The sequence below is a fragment of the Durio zibethinus genome, chromosome 12 (assembly GCF_047325235.1).
Source record: "Durio zibethinus cultivar Kanyao isolate XHJ-2024 chromosome 12, ASM4732523v1, whole genome shotgun sequence".
NCBI classification, from domain to species: domain Eukaryota; kingdom Viridiplantae; phylum Streptophyta; class Magnoliopsida; order Malvales; family Malvaceae; genus Durio; species Durio zibethinus.
Genome location: NC_143173.1, coordinates 20,997,347 through 21,012,129, shown reverse-complemented (window position 1 = coordinate 21,012,129; position 14,783 = coordinate 20,997,347). Strand labels below are relative to the sequence as shown.

Genomic DNA, 14,783 nt, shown 5'->3' with positions numbered 1-14,783 from the left:
TAAATGGAATATTAGAGCAAAGATAATATCCTATTCTTGACGTTTAACCTCTTAACATTATAACATCAACGGTTACAGAGATACTTATGTCCATATATCCAAAAAAAAGTTTTATACCAACAAGTGGTTAGTTTGGTTAAAATCATCATTCTCGACCAAGAAGTTTTAGGTTCGAGTCCTATCAGATATGATATATCTTATTTTAATCTAAAAAATTGAACAATTTATCTATCTTGAATTTTTGCTTATAAAAAATATATATATATCCAAAATTTATAAAATATTTCCATCAATGTATTCGATTTTTTGTGTAAAAATATTATTATCAATTTAAAAAAATTTTAAAAAAATTATTTAATATATTACTATTATTTTTATTAATTTTTAATTATTTATGTGATATATTGAACAAATAATCTTAAAATTTCATTATATACTAACTTTAAACTAATATTTTTAATTATCATTTTTTTCTTCTATACTACATCACCGCTATTTTTATTATCTGCACATATATTCTACCATCATCATTTTATTTTTTTTGTTAATCAAACATATATATCATCTAAACATTCATTTCACCTTATTATTATTTTGTTATTCAAACATATATCCTCACCATCGTTTTTTGTTTTTTGTTTTTTATTATCCAATCCCATATCACCTCGTTGATACTACAATAACTAATTCAACTTTCACATTATCTTCAATCACTCTCGTCATCCACTAAAACGAACTCTAATTAAGCAAGCCCTAAGTATCCTCGCTTTCAAAAACATCAAAAAGGGTTGACGGATGGATATAACCTTAGCTCAAGCTGTAAAAATTTGTGAAGGTTAAGTGTAATTGTTTCCAACCAACCAAAATTTGATAAGAGCATTATGAGTTTCACTTTACTTATCATAGAGGAAACAAAGACGGCACTCCCAAATGGTTTTTACTAGTACAACAGTAACAAGAAAAGATAACATTTAAAAAGAAATTTGAAAAACAATTAAGCAAAAAAAAAAAAGAAAAAAAAAGGATATCCGAAATGAAGCACAAAACTCTCAAAAACCAAATTAATCCATTGCATATCACTAATACCATTCTTAGGTTGTTAGCTCCATTATAGCAGCAACAATGTCCCCATCTTTAGCCTTGAGTGCCTTGACAGCCTTTGACCTGGAGACCTCTGCTTGTGTCATCACCAACTCGATGTCCTTGGGCTCGACTCCGGTCTCATCTACTTCTTCATCATCCTGGGCCATGCTTGATGACTCCGGTTTGGAGATTACATGGCTGAGATCAGGGGCCTTAAATTGCTCAGCAGCCTGTGTCTGCAGTTGTGAGCTTAAGTCCTCAATCTTAGCCTCACCAAACACTACATAGGTATCTGATGCCGGGCTCTTGAAGACATCCGGTTTCGAAATGACGAACAAGACCTGAATTCAACAGTGAAATCAGCTATCATAATGTAATAAACACTAGTAATACACAAGGCAGGGAAGTAATGAATGGTTAACAATATGGACAGGGGACAAACATTCTTGCTCTTCTTGATGGTGACCCGGCTAACACCTGGAATTGGTTTCATTCCAAGCTTCAACATTGCTTTGCGACTCTTCTTTTCACTTCTGCTTTGCTTTGATCTACCAGTTCCATCTCCATCATGATGTCCTGAGATACAATATAAAAAAAATGAATCTCTTAATGGATAAAAATAAAGAAAATTCCCAGCCATCATTTGATTACTCGTTTCCATAACATGTAACTCTCCAATTAACATACTAAACAGAATTTGTGTCGCATTAAATTGGTAAATAATATACGCATTTAGCAAGCCAAAACACTCTTTACAACTCCTCAAAACATTTTACAGTGGGGTGCATCAAGAAATCAAAATTGCGACACAAAGAACACATCAAGAACTTTATGCATTGACATTTTAATCTTTCTATAGATGAATATGAGAGAGTATCAGAATCCATCAAAATAACCATTTAACACAACCACAGAGCTCATTTCCTTTTAACTCAAAGTAAAAGGTTCTACATCCAAAGAAGGGGAAAAACCCTAGATTTGAAGTAACGCTAATATAAATAACAAAGCTTAAAGGTGAGCCTATGCAGTAGCCTAATTGAGTCGATCCAAGTAAAAAAAAAAACAATATAAAGCTTGATCCGAAGCTCAAGAATAAATTCAAAATTCATGAAATTCAACCTAATAGTACAATACTTGAATAGGGCTAAATCGACTAGTTGTACTACTCGAGATCGAGCACTAGTGAGCCAGCTTGACTCACTGATCTATTAGTCTTAAAAATTTTAACCATAACTCCGAACATAAACCAAATATCAAATCAGATTAGGTTAAAATAACACAATTAAACCAACTACTGCACCGTTATTGAGAACATTTCAACCCAAATCTAAAAATTTAACAAAAGAATAAGAAAATGCTGAAAATGAATATTAACCTTCGGCATCATCTTCATCCTTGTCATCATCTTCATCATCATCGTCGTCGTCCTCGTCGTCGTCTTCAACTACAGGTTGTTCAGGTTGGTCGGACTGTAAACCAAAAAAATTAAAAAATAACAATAATAAAAAGAAGAAATCATTATTTTAGGAAATGAAAGGGAAAAAATTACATCGATTTTCTGTTGGTCGAGATGAGCAGCGAGGATCTCTTCGATCTCTTTGACGGTCTGAGCAGTCATTTTTGGTTGAGAGAAAGAAGCCAAGGCAAAAGCAAAATGCGAAACCCTAAAACCCCTAAATGAAGCTTCTTAATAAAGGAGCGCCGATGTCATGTTAAATTACAACTTTGACACTCCCTAAGTCCTAACTAATACTAACTAGGATTAATGCTGTTTCGCGAAAAAATGATATTTCAAAAATGATTTCGGCATATTTTGATGATTGTTTAGCGTAAAATTGATTGGTGAATAAAAAAAATGATTTATTGGATAAAAGAGAATGATAATTTTTTAGAATAAAAATATTTATTGGTAAAATTATTTATCAAGTTAGCATAATTTATTCAATTTGAATTTTGAATATGATTTTTTTAAATTCAAACTTAATGTGATCTGATTTAAAATATTTTTATTTAATTTAAGTAAAAAAATAAAATTTTAATATTTTAAATTTTAAAATATTTTTGTAATTATTCTCAAATAAGATATTGAATATTATATTTTAAGTTTAAACTTGATTTAATCCAATATGAAATAATATTATATTAATAAAAATATTTATTTAATTTTAATTAATTTGTGATTATATACATTTCGGATAGAATAATTCATATATTAATATTTATATAATACCGATAATTCCTATTTTTATCAAAGGCAAATGTAGGGAGGACTATTAGGGGCCTTGGCCCTCCCTTCTTCTTCAAAATCACTTTAGCATAAAAATATTTTCATTCAAAAAATTGTAATAATATGTTAAATTTCATGAGTTATTAAAATTTTACTTGTAGATGCAATAAATAATTTGATTTTTTTTCCTTTCTTCAATGAAACATTTATCCTTTTTAATGTAATTTTATTATTTCATTGAATTTTTTAATTTCTTTAAATGATTATTTTCAATTAATTAAACAAGTATGTTGACATTAATTATTGTATAAAAATATTTCTTTTTATATGGGCTGAAAAAAATGAAATTAAAAAAAATTCAACTATCTATATATATTGTTCCCATAAAATGATAAATTTAATTGTACATTAAAAATTTTTTTACCGAACTATTCATTTTTAAAACTCTATTACTTTTATTCTTTATTTTCATAAAAAAATTATTAGTTAAATTTTAATTATTCTTTAAATATCCAACAAATTTCTTTTAATTGTGAAAAGAAATTTATACTTTTTTATTTAATTACAATATTATTTTATTTAACATTAATCCTCTTTATTAGCTCTTTATCAAATTATTATTTTATTTAACATTAATTCTCTTTATTAGCTTTTTATCAATTCATCTTATTCCCCCCGCAAAAAAAGTAAAAAACTTGGCTTCGTCTCTAAATTTTACACAAAAATTCTATGTTTATACATGAAATATATTTTTTAAAAATTTTTGTTAAATCATATATAATTTTTATTAAAAATTTAAATAGAAAATTTTTTTTCTCATAGTGTTTTTAAATTGAGGGGTCTAATTCGGATTTGAGTAATGTCCTAATGTTATCTTGAAGGTAATCATATTGCCGAGTGTAATGCTGACTCTGGATAATTTACGAACTCTTTTACTAAAAGAAAATAGGCCTGCAAATAGAAGTGATATGGAAAAGCTTGTATCATCAAAATGGCAGCTTTGCAATGTAACAAGTACACACATAAGTATAAATTCAAATAGTTTTAAGAAATCCAAACCAACAAAAACTATATCCAAGTTAATAAAACTGACACTTGAAGTAGCCTCACTCAAAGAAAAGGGACATGAGCTCCCTGTTTGTTTCTTTACAATACAGGCTTCAAGCCATTTGTGTTTTAACCTGTAAACATGTATCTATCTGTACATTCACTTCCAATGATCAATGAAATAAGGTTTGATGTGCCATCATCCATAAATATTCCCAAAGTACTGTAGATTATGTACCAAAAGGTTTTTGAAAGTCGACGCCGGTCATTTCCACCACCAAAACTGTCTAAACAAATATGTCTTCCTCATCTGAACATTATATGTCATGAAGGCCCTAGCTTTGATAGGGTCAGCATTCAAATACTCAAATGCATACATCTGTTTAGCTTCTTCTAGATCATCGATCTCCATAACAGCCTGTAGCAATTCAGATGTGTTGATTTTAGTTTTACTTCGGTCCATTGCATCAGCCAACCGCCGAATGCTGGATGCCACTGCTAACATCGCCTCCTGCAGAGCATCTGACCCACGAGGCCGCTTCGGATGTTGTCTGAGAGGCTCCATTACCGGATGGTCTTGACTACCATCTTGCAAATACTCCGGTGGCCCGGTATATGACTCTGTTCCATCTGTATCACTTGAGTCATCTGAACTTGGTGATAAGAAAGAAGCAGAATCTTCTTCAAAATTCTTATACCCAGTTGGATGACTTCCATCCTTCATCTTAGCCCAACGACTAGGGGCTTGATAATTGCCACAAACAATCTTTAGTTCATCATACATCTCAATCTGTTTTCCTCGAAATCCTCTTGCATTGGGATGTGCCTGCTCAGTATATTTGTAGCTTAGCAATAAAGACATTATAACAAAAAAATGGTACATGTCAAGTAAGAAAAAAAATAATGGAAAAGAATGCAGAACACACTGACCGCTATATATCTTTTCCACAGTTCTTCACTGTCACATTCAATCATCTTCGTATTTGGATTCCACCTGAATCCATCTTGGCTTAACATATCCTTCATTACCTTGTACCTTTTCTTAATTGTCTTCAGACGATTAACAACTTTTTGATTGTTCAAGTTTAAATTAAAATGAGAGTTCACAGAAATACAAGCAGCAGTATATGCATTTTCATTAAAGCATTTGTCAATTTTATTCCCATTTTTAGCCTGAATGGCCAGAGCTTCGATTAGACACTTATCCATTGCAATCGACCATACTACATTTCTTCCTTTATGCTTCCTCTCCCTTCTCTGTGCCTGCAGCTCATAGTGGTCCATTCCTAATCCTGTAAGAGGAAAAAATAATGGTGTTGTCGTGTTAAGGTGCAATTGCTCAACAGAAATTAAATATAAGTCAAATTGAGGACTAACATGAAGCTGCAATCATCTAAACAAATAAAAAAAACATAGAAAGAAAGAAAGCAATGATTATCTGAACACATTTTGACTCCACTTAGCAAATAATATTTATGTCTTTTTTTCCATGTTAAGGGACAATAGAGGAAACAACAAAGGCCAAGAGGAGAGTCACACTACGTTCCGATCATACAAATATATAGAACGGTGGTGCCCTCAACAGATGGCACAGTATCATATCAACAAACATTAATTTGTAAAACAACTGAAATGACTAGAAAAGTAACCCTTAAATGACTAGAACATTAATTACATGGGTTTCTGATTTTAAAATTGTGTAAGAATAAAATAATTACTAGAAAAGTAAAAAAAAAAATAATAATAATAATAAAGCTACACAAAACTATTTATAGTGACAGAAAAATGTGCAGACGGCTAAAACAAAGGATAACCATGGCCAAGAGCATAACTATTCACATTTTAGGCAACTATCAGATTTCAAGCATATATAAATGACTATTAACACCTACGATGTTCAAACTGAAGATAGATCCATAGTACAATGGTTCATAATGTATAAAGAAACAAAGAAAAATGAAGATTCACCTAAATTTAACAAAAAAAAGAAAAGAAAAGAAAAAAAGAGAAAATTTTACCTAAACTAGTAATATCAAGCTCTCACTAAACAAAGCAACACACTGAACAAAGCAACAACAAAAATGCATTGTTCTTTCTCAAAAATAGGAATAGGTAGATTAAAAGAATACCCTGTGAAAATATCACCCTTAGAGTTTAGACCCTTGTATTTTCAAAATGCACAACCACTGTTCAACATGCCATATATAGTATTATATGTGAAGGGGTTAACTGCAAAGAAATGACAAATTTTAGAAAAACAGGGGAAGTTTGGGATCTTAAAATGCCAAGGATAAGCACTTTTGTTGTGAAACAAATAAAGAGGACTAGCGCTTACCATGTCAAATGCTAAATGTCAGAGTAGGCTGGTTCGGCCAGGCTGACTCTTAAATGGTTCAACTGTAACATCAGACCAATCAAGGGGCCAATTTACCAACTAACCTGTTAACCCAGTCGCCAAACAGAAGCTCACTCACAAAAGAAACTCATTCTCCCACACTTTAACTACTCTTCTTGCTTAATGAATTACGTAACCACCATCCAATAAAATTCAACTCCTTAATTGCATCTGCTTAATTAAAAAGAAAGCCCAAAATATCCAGACTGGAAGAGGGGGAAAAAGAACCTATGTATTAATCTCCATCCTAGGTAAAACAAAAAAGATATTTCTTACATTCTGTAATTTTTCTTCTTCCTTTTTCCTGTTTATAATATTTGAGGCAATGAGGATGGAACTCTTTCCTCTTCTTTTTAATATATGAGTTATCATGCATAGACATTTCTCTGTCTACAAGTCAGTAGTTAGTGATCACTGATCAGTGCTACAGTGCAATGCCTTCTCTCTTAACTCAATTCATATTTGCTTAACTGTCTCCTCTTAGATTCCTATGTTCATGGTGGTAAAGGCAAGGGTTTTAAAAGGTTGACGGTCATGGAGGATTGTTGCAGGACTTATAACGAACTGGAGAATGTTCCTAAACAACCCTTGCCCTACACACGCATAGGACCTCAAACTGCTGGCAGTAATAATCTCCAACAAAACAGTTCATATCATCAACTATACCACTCATAAAAACTGCAAAATGCTTTTATATAATAATGCTTTTATATAGTAATTACATGTTCTAAGATAGCCAACATCTTCCTTTCTTATAGACAGAATTCAGCTACCCCATGTTACAGGAACATAGAATTTTACGAGACAGAGGCAATCCAGATTTTGGAAACACTAGTTTCAAAAGAGTTAAAATTTTTTATGCTTAAACATTATGCCAGATTTTAAATGCCAAAAGCTGCACAAGGCAAACCCTTGGACTATATCAACATTTGGGATCCAAATTCCATACATGCTTCTAACATATAAGAGAAACCTAATTACACCAAAACATACTTGCAAGAAGTTAAATTAAAAGGAAACATATACAAATACACATACACATATCAGATAACACTCAATTCAACCCCAAACATGGTTTGGAAAAGCACTTCCCTACACCATGTCTGATGCAAGAAGCATTTCCACAAAATAGCCAAGGGTTTCCAAGAGTGTCCAGTAATCACCAGCACTACACTGTGTTCATATCATACTGAAAACCATAAAAACTATGGTAGGAGAAAGAAAGAGGGAAGATAACAACAGACTAGAAGTAAGAAGTTTAGTCACTGGACACCACTTTGAAACCAATGCTCAGTCATTTTTTGGAAGTAATGACATGGATGTTATCCAAGTACCAGTTTGGCAGGACATAAGAATTGACTTGAAGAACAATCATGAACTTTTTGAAGGTCATGAGGTTTCCCGAACAAAAGGATTCGAGACAATGTAATTTTAATCAACTTGAGCACGACCTTCCCAAAAACTTATAAGACACAATTGAAACTGCACCAACTTGCAAGAGATAATAACCTCATCCCAATATCTAAACTTATCAAAAGCAAGACAACAACTTCTTAATCTTTCCTGGTAGCCCCCAATAACATTGGCATGGCTAAATCCCATACTAACCAAGCTCAGTACCTAACTTTTACACAAAGGAAAGCATTCAGAAATCAACCTTTTGGCATTGATATGAGCTACCCAAGTCCTAAATTACTCTAAAAGTGTCCACACTAAAAGTGTCCAAACCTCAGCTTCTTTACTAAAATTCACCAAAATAAAACAAACCCATTGCTACTCTCATTACAATTAACCAACCAACAAGTTAACAAACACAAAACAATGTACCAAAAGACTCAAAGAAAAAAAAAATCAAATTATTTAATTGTTTACACTTCATATAAACAAACAACTAAATAAGTAAAGAAAAGTATTTACGAGAGAGAGAGAAACCTGGGAATCGTGATAAAAAGTAGTAGAGGAAAACGTATCAATCTCTAGCCGGTGAGAAGCCTGATCTGATGGCCGGGAGAGATGAAAAACGACGTCGTTAGAGAGATGCTATACGCGTTAACTAAATGTGACGATGCATTGAGGCAGCTTATTTTTTGTTAGGGTTTTCTATTGAACGTTTGCTGTTTTTTTTTTCATTTTTCTAATTAAAAAGGGATGGGGTCAAAAATTTTCTCGAGGGGAGGCACTTTCTCGCAGCCCAAACGCGTGTAGGGAAAAGTTCAGTGTAGGAAAATGTTTTTTTTTTCTAAGTGAACAGGGAATTTCTCAGACGAATGTGAAGATCCTTTCACAATCTTCCACGTCATTCCAAATTTGGCAACACGGGTGTCCTATTTACTTTCTTTCTTTTCTCTATTTGTAAGAAGCAGATTTTAAAAAATAATAATAATAATAATAATACGTAGACTTTAGCTTACCATTATGTGGATGAAAAAAAATTAATTACATATTTAATACACCATACATGAATTATGAAATAATATAATTTTTTATTCTACACTTGAAAGAAAAAATTCAATAAATTATTCAAATTATAAATTTTTTTGTCAAAAAAAGTATTTGATGAAAGACTTTGAACAAATAATAAGTTTTAATTTATTGAATTTACAAATCGATTATCAAAAATATTATTAACAACGAATTTTGAACTTAAATTTTATAAATAAAATGTTAACAACGATAATCTTATGATTTATTCAATCTTGTTAACAAATTATAATTTTATGCATATTGCACCTTTGACCGACGAAGTCAAAAAATTTCTAATTATATTATGTAATTTATTTAAAAATATCATGTCATTTTTTTATTTTAATTTTTTAACTGAAAAAATCCAAAAGTTAAAATAAAGGGAACACAGGGAGTTGAGCAAAGAGTAGCGAAGAGAACAATGGAAAGACGATTGATGTTGACTTGAGTTGTGGTTCTGTGCAGTGTTACAACTCCGAGAGCTTGGCATTTGTTTGTTCCAGTAGCTGAGAAAGTTGCAAAGGTTCAATTCTTTCCTCATGACACAATCATTATGCCATTAAAGCAGGCCACCCATCTTCACAAAAGCTTTCAACAACAACACAAACTAGAACCATTCGGCAGCGTGGTTGTCATCAATGATCCACTGACAGCAGACCCTGAGGAGACTTCCCTTGTCATTGGGTCATCTCCTTGATTGAAATCTTAGTTAAGAATTTTAAATATGATTTGCCACGTTTTTTCATTTGGTAATAACACACAACATGAAGTGCCCTATCCCTATGCGAAGTGAGACCGTTAAACCTTTCTGGCTGCAAGAGGTCGGACAATCATTTTGGCAAACGACAATAAGGGGACGAAAGACGAAACAAATATTTCTAGCGTGCAGAGTTAACAACCAAAGCAAATCATAACATTCAAAGCTTTTCAGATTCTTAAACATCATTTTTTTTTAAATATGTTTTGAAACCAAACAACTTTAAAAAGAACAACTAAATACTAGATATATTTTCTTTTTATTTTAGCAAAACCTTATACAATTTTTGTTAAAATTTTGAACTGAATCACTTTTGTATTATTTTTGTGCCATGTTTAAAATTACCAGAAGTATTTTCAGCTACTGTCATTTCTACAGACCCCTTCCTTTCCAAGAAAAAAGAGAAGAAAACAGATCACATAAGTTAACACAGAGACAAGAAAACATCCTAAAAGCCTAGAATAAATCGATTGTTTGCCTCATTACATAGAATAATCCAATGAAAGTTTCATAATAATCGAAAAATGATATAGATACTCTAATAACTTGTTTTGGTTGAAAAAAACAGCTGCATTGGATAAGGATGTCCAACATGAGATATGCAGAGATAATGCAGAGAACAATCATCCGATAACACCAGCAAACCAAAACACAAATCACATAATCCAAATTATCAAAAAAAAAAAAAACCCAAATAATCTAACGAAAAGCAAAAAACAACAGCTATCAAGCAATATTCTTTTAGAAGAACAATCCCAAACAAACAGAGAAAAGAAAAAGAAACAATGTAACACCCTAAAAGAGAGAAAATATGGCCTAGATGATGCATTCTACCAATTCCAAAACATCCATCAATGGAACTTCATGAAAAAATGAATATGAATCTCAAACAGCACTTCAATAGGAAACACCATCAACTAATGTCTAGATAACCTAGCACTCCTAAATTTCATGCAGAAACTTATCAAGACTATAATCTCTAGAAATCAATGAGAAAAGGAAACACCAACACACTGATTTCCAGATGATATGATAATCTTGCAAAAGCAACAATTAATAGACTAGGAACCAAAGATTCTGTTTATCACTCAGCGATGAAAGACAATCAACTAATTTAAGAACAAATCAGAATCTCAGAGATGAAAACAATCCCAACCTACGACCAACTTAAAACTTGGTTTGCATATTCCAATGAATCCCATGAAAACAAATTACCCATGAACCAACCCTCCAGTATAAATGAAAGGTAAACATATTAGCATCAAAATAAGTAGAGCAATCCATTTTAAATATATATATATATATTATTGAAATTTGAGAAATATCATTAAAAGGGAGAGAGATACTAGGAGTTCATGGTTAAGAAAAGCGTATGGGGCTCCTTAAAGTTTCAAATTCCATATAAAATAATGACCGAGTACCCTAAGCACGATTTACCACATACGTTGATCTATGAAAGAGATCATATTTCTTGTACTTATCTTCTAATCACCATTCCTATGTTTTCAAAACCTTAACACTTTGTTTGGTAGGAATGATGTCAACAACAAATGAAGAAAAAAGTTTTAATCTAATGATTGAACTAAAAAATAACAGATTTTATGAATCTCAAACATTAAATTAAAAAGTGTTCCATCTTTCCTACCAAACAACATAAAAGAAAATTATTGATATATCAAGACCAGAACATTCTAGATTCTAGTCAATAATGGAAACCAAACTCCCCATAAATTCCTGTAATAAGTAGGGTATGAAGCTGATTTGAAACTTGTTATTCTATATCTAATAGGTTCAATCTATTCAATCTTTAAACAAACATAGCAATGGAAGAGTACTTTGACATGTGAAGTACCAAAATTTGAATCATCAAAAGAATATATCCATGCTCAGTACATTATTTGTTGAATACCAACCATGCCATAAAATTTTCCATTTATAAAAGAGAAGAAAAGACCATCATTTCGATTGACTGATAGATAAGAATATATAAATCTATAAAAGATTTATGATAAGTGCTTTCTACTTTGCACCCAAGCACTTGGCTCAATGGTAGGTTCATGCATCCATCCTCAAAGAGCAGCTCTAATCTCCCCATCTCCCAAATTAAAAAACGTATTTTCTATAATCTGAAGAAAGAGATGACAAGCAAGCTAGAGACGAGATCTTCTAGTGCAAACAAAAGAAATTTAATATGATAAGTAATACCAAACAACTATAAGTGATTCTTCAAGAACGGGAGGTCAATTAAAAAAAAAGAAAAACTGAAGCAATAGATATCAAAGTCCCAAGGATTTAACATAAAATGCATAGGAAATGACAAGTACTACTGTATCTCATAAACGTCACTGAAATGAGAGGTGTGACATATGGTTAAGAGTTTAGCCCTCAAGAATATATCTAACATCATGAAACTGATAGTTTGTAGGAATATGCTGGTCAGTGGAACAACCAATGACAATTAAATAAGGGATACATTCATTTACATGACAATCATGTCAAAGGATGAGAAAACATAAGAATACAACACATAAAGGCTAAAAAAAGCCATTTATCAAGTGAAAACTGGAAAATAGTACAGGCATTTGAGCTGAAAGCATTGACATGCTACTGCTGATTTAAATTCTCGTGTGAGAAGAATGAAACAGATAAAACCTATTGCATTCTTTATTAGACCTGCCTACAACTCCACCCTTCACTTGTTGGGCATTTGAAATAAACAGGAATCCTGACAATTACACATAACCTTTTGTATATTCAAAAAACCTTATCAATGACATTAAACACAATATCAACAGATATAATAGCCAACTTTGTCAGTTTTTCCCACAAATGCGACAGTGCTAAAGAACCCAAATTTATTATAGAAAGAGAAGGATACAACCCAAAAATGAGTGTCACATATCAATTACATGAGCACATTATTCACACGATCACATCATAATGCTATTTTTCCCATATGAATAATACATATCAATAAAAAAAAGAAACATAAATTTATGTAAACAAAAAAATACAGCTATATCATGATAATACCAAATATTGACAAGAAGCTAATGTCCAATAACATGATTCTTTTATAGACAAATCATAAAAAAAAAAAAAAAAACCAGTCATGTGGCATAATGAGGTGCTCTAGCAGCCATACTAGCAATCTGCGCCTGCATTTGAGCTGCCCTTACTTTCGCTGTGGTAGCCCTATGAAAGAACTGCTCCCTTGACAACAACCTCACATTCCTCAAATACTGATCAAACGGCACAGCCCCTTCTTGCAATGCCTTATCCAACGAATAAACCACATCCTCAATAGCTAAATCTGCAGATGTGCAATCCAACATTTGCTTAGAAAGTACGTCAATGCAATGAAATGCCTCATCAACATCCACGTTATTCATCCCTAAGTTCTTCGTTTTCCCTTCATTATCCCTAACCCAACTATCCAACACATCGGTGTTCATCAACACAACCTGCAACTGCTGCTCTAACCCTTCTTTTTCGTCTTGCATTTCTTTCAGCCCTTTATTAGTCTCTTCCTCTCTCCTTCTTAACACGGCTTGAGCTGAAAACAACCCCTCCATTTCAACCTCCCTTCCTTTTCTCATTCCAATTATATCCCCATGAACCATCTCCACCAACTTATTCACCGCATTCCTCTTATAAACCTCCGCAGCGTCCTCTGTCTGCGAAGTAGGATGAGGTTGCGGCGGCTGTGGCAGCTGTACCCTCCCATAAGGCGAAGGCGGGTACCCTGCCGCAGCTGCAGCCACCCTCGGCGGTGGCTGCCCATAACTAGACGTCATGGAGGAATTCATAGAAGGGTTAGGGCTCGGATTAGGGTTTGGGTTCAGATTGGGGCGGCGTTGGGAATAAAGAGGGGGATCACGAGAAAAAGCAGAACTTAAATGAAGGACCAAATCGACAGGATTAGAACTTGGATAAATCCAGTTTTGTAAATAAGTGATCGAGACCAACCCAGACGGACTAACGTGAGTATGCGGGCGTTTGATGATCATGTCGCGCGTGGGATTCACGTAGACAACAGGAGGGTGACGAGGGTAAGATTCCATGAGCCAGATTATGATCGGGATGTTGTAAGTAACGCCTTGGAAAGGCATGGGGATGGTGCCATCGGCTTGGAGGAGGTTAACGGATCGGCCGTCGTTGTGAGTGAAAGTCGCGGTTTTGGGTTCGAGGGAAGGGTAGTGGGAGATGAGGGAAAGGAGGTGTTGCCGGATTAGCCATTTGGTGTCTTCCGCGTAAGGGAGGCAGGAAGGGCCACGTTGAGAGAGGACGGAGGAGAGGAATTGTTGGATTTGTTGGGGGTTGGGTGGCGTTGTTGAAGGCGGTGGAACCATTGGGAGATGGAGGGTTTTGATTGTCCGAGTATTTGGAGAGAAGAAGGAAAAGAGAGGAATATGAGAGAGATCGTACCTTGGGACTTGCTTAGCAAAGGTGTTTTGCGAGTATGGGGGATCTTGTGGAACTTTCTGCCTCCGTTGCCGTGTGATGAATAATCAGGAGAAGTTTGAGCTTAGTTTATTAAATTTAATCAATTTTTAATTTTTAAATTTAAATTTAGCTAAAGATAAAAGATGAGCTATTTAAATTTGATTAATTAGATTTAATTTTTTTATTTAATTTTAAATTTGATTATTTGTGTTTAAACTTAAGTTTGAATTTATATGTACAGATAAAATAATATTTTTTAATTAAAATAAAATTTTATATTAAGCTTATGAATTATTTGAATTAGATATTAAAATGCACAAATTTGATTAATTTAATAAATTAAACTGCTCAAATTCAAGGTTGAT

The 14,783-nt window shown here is 32.9% G+C and overlaps 3 protein-coding genes across 5 annotated transcripts; all 3 read right to left on the bottom strand.

Moving 5' to 3' along the window:
* Positions 1-866: 866 nt before the first annotated feature.
* Positions 867-2,749, bottom strand: LOC111296154 (nascent polypeptide-associated complex subunit alpha-like protein 1). Its single transcript, XM_022890255.2, has 4 exons — positions 2,633-2,749; positions 2,459-2,552; positions 1,526-1,659; positions 867-1,424 (listed from the first exon to the last, which is right to left on the bottom strand). The coding sequence occupies exons 1-4, from the start codon at positions 2,699-2,701 to the stop codon at positions 1,092-1,094; spliced, it is 630 nt and encodes a 209-aa protein (XP_022745990.1). The 5' UTR covers positions 2,702-2,749; the 3' UTR covers positions 867-1,091.
* Positions 2,750-4,325: 1,576 nt separating this feature from the next.
* On the bottom strand, positions 4,326-9,073 carry LOC111297172 (uncharacterized). 3 transcript variants are annotated; one of them, XM_089741187.1, is made up of 4 exons: positions 6,693-6,958; positions 6,487-6,586; positions 5,288-5,649; positions 4,326-5,183 (listed from the first exon to the last, which is right to left on the bottom strand). In XM_089741187.1, the coding sequence occupies exons 3-4, from the start codon at positions 5,639-5,641 to the stop codon at positions 4,623-4,625; spliced, it is 915 nt and encodes a 304-aa protein (XP_089597313.1). In that variant the 5' UTR covers positions 5,642-5,649; positions 6,487-6,586; positions 6,693-6,958; the 3' UTR covers positions 4,326-4,622. The 3 variants fall into 3 exon arrangements, with proteins under 3 accessions (XP_089597313.1, XP_022747545.2, XP_022747544.2); XM_022891810.2 differs by having other exon boundaries at positions 6,487-9,073; XM_022891809.2 differs by lacking the exons at positions 6,487-6,586; positions 6,693-6,958 and adding an exon at positions 8,685-9,017.
* A 3,740-nt stretch (positions 9,074-12,813) lies between these two features.
* LOC111296512 (protein ELC-like) lies at positions 12,814-14,473 on the bottom strand. The gene has a single exon (XM_022890862.2). The coding sequence runs from the start codon at positions 14,322-14,324 to the stop codon at positions 13,083-13,085; it is 1,242 nt and encodes a 413-aa protein (XP_022746597.2). The 5' UTR covers positions 14,325-14,473; the 3' UTR covers positions 12,814-13,082.
* Between the last annotated feature and the right edge of the window lie 310 nt (positions 14,474-14,783).

Excerpts from the sequence above, each read along its gene's own strand:
- LOC111296512 (XM_022890862.2), bottom strand. The coding sequence starts at position 14,324 with ATGGTTCCACCGCCTTCAACAACGCCACCCAACCCCCAACAAATCCAA.
- LOC111297172 (XM_022891810.2), bottom strand. The coding sequence starts at position 5,641 with ATGGACCACTATGAGCTGCAGGCACAGAGAAGGGAGAGGAAGCATAAA. Across the intron at positions 5,184-5,287 it reads TGTGGAAAAGATATATAGCG|GCACATCCCAATGCAAGAGG; the intron begins GTCAGTGTGTTC and ends TATACTGAGCAG.
- LOC111296154 (XM_022890255.2), bottom strand. The coding sequence starts at position 2,701 with ATGACTGCTCAGACCGTCAAAGAGATCGAAGAGATCCTCGCTGCTCAT. Across the intron at positions 2,553-2,632 it reads TCGACCAACAGAAAATCGAT|TCCGACCAACCTGAACAACC; the intron begins GTAATTTTTTCC and ends TTTGGTTTACAG. Across the intron at positions 1,425-1,525 it reads CCATCAAGAAGAGCAAGAAT|GTCTTGTTCGTCATTTCGAA; the intron begins GTTTGTCCCCTG and ends TGTTGAATTCAG.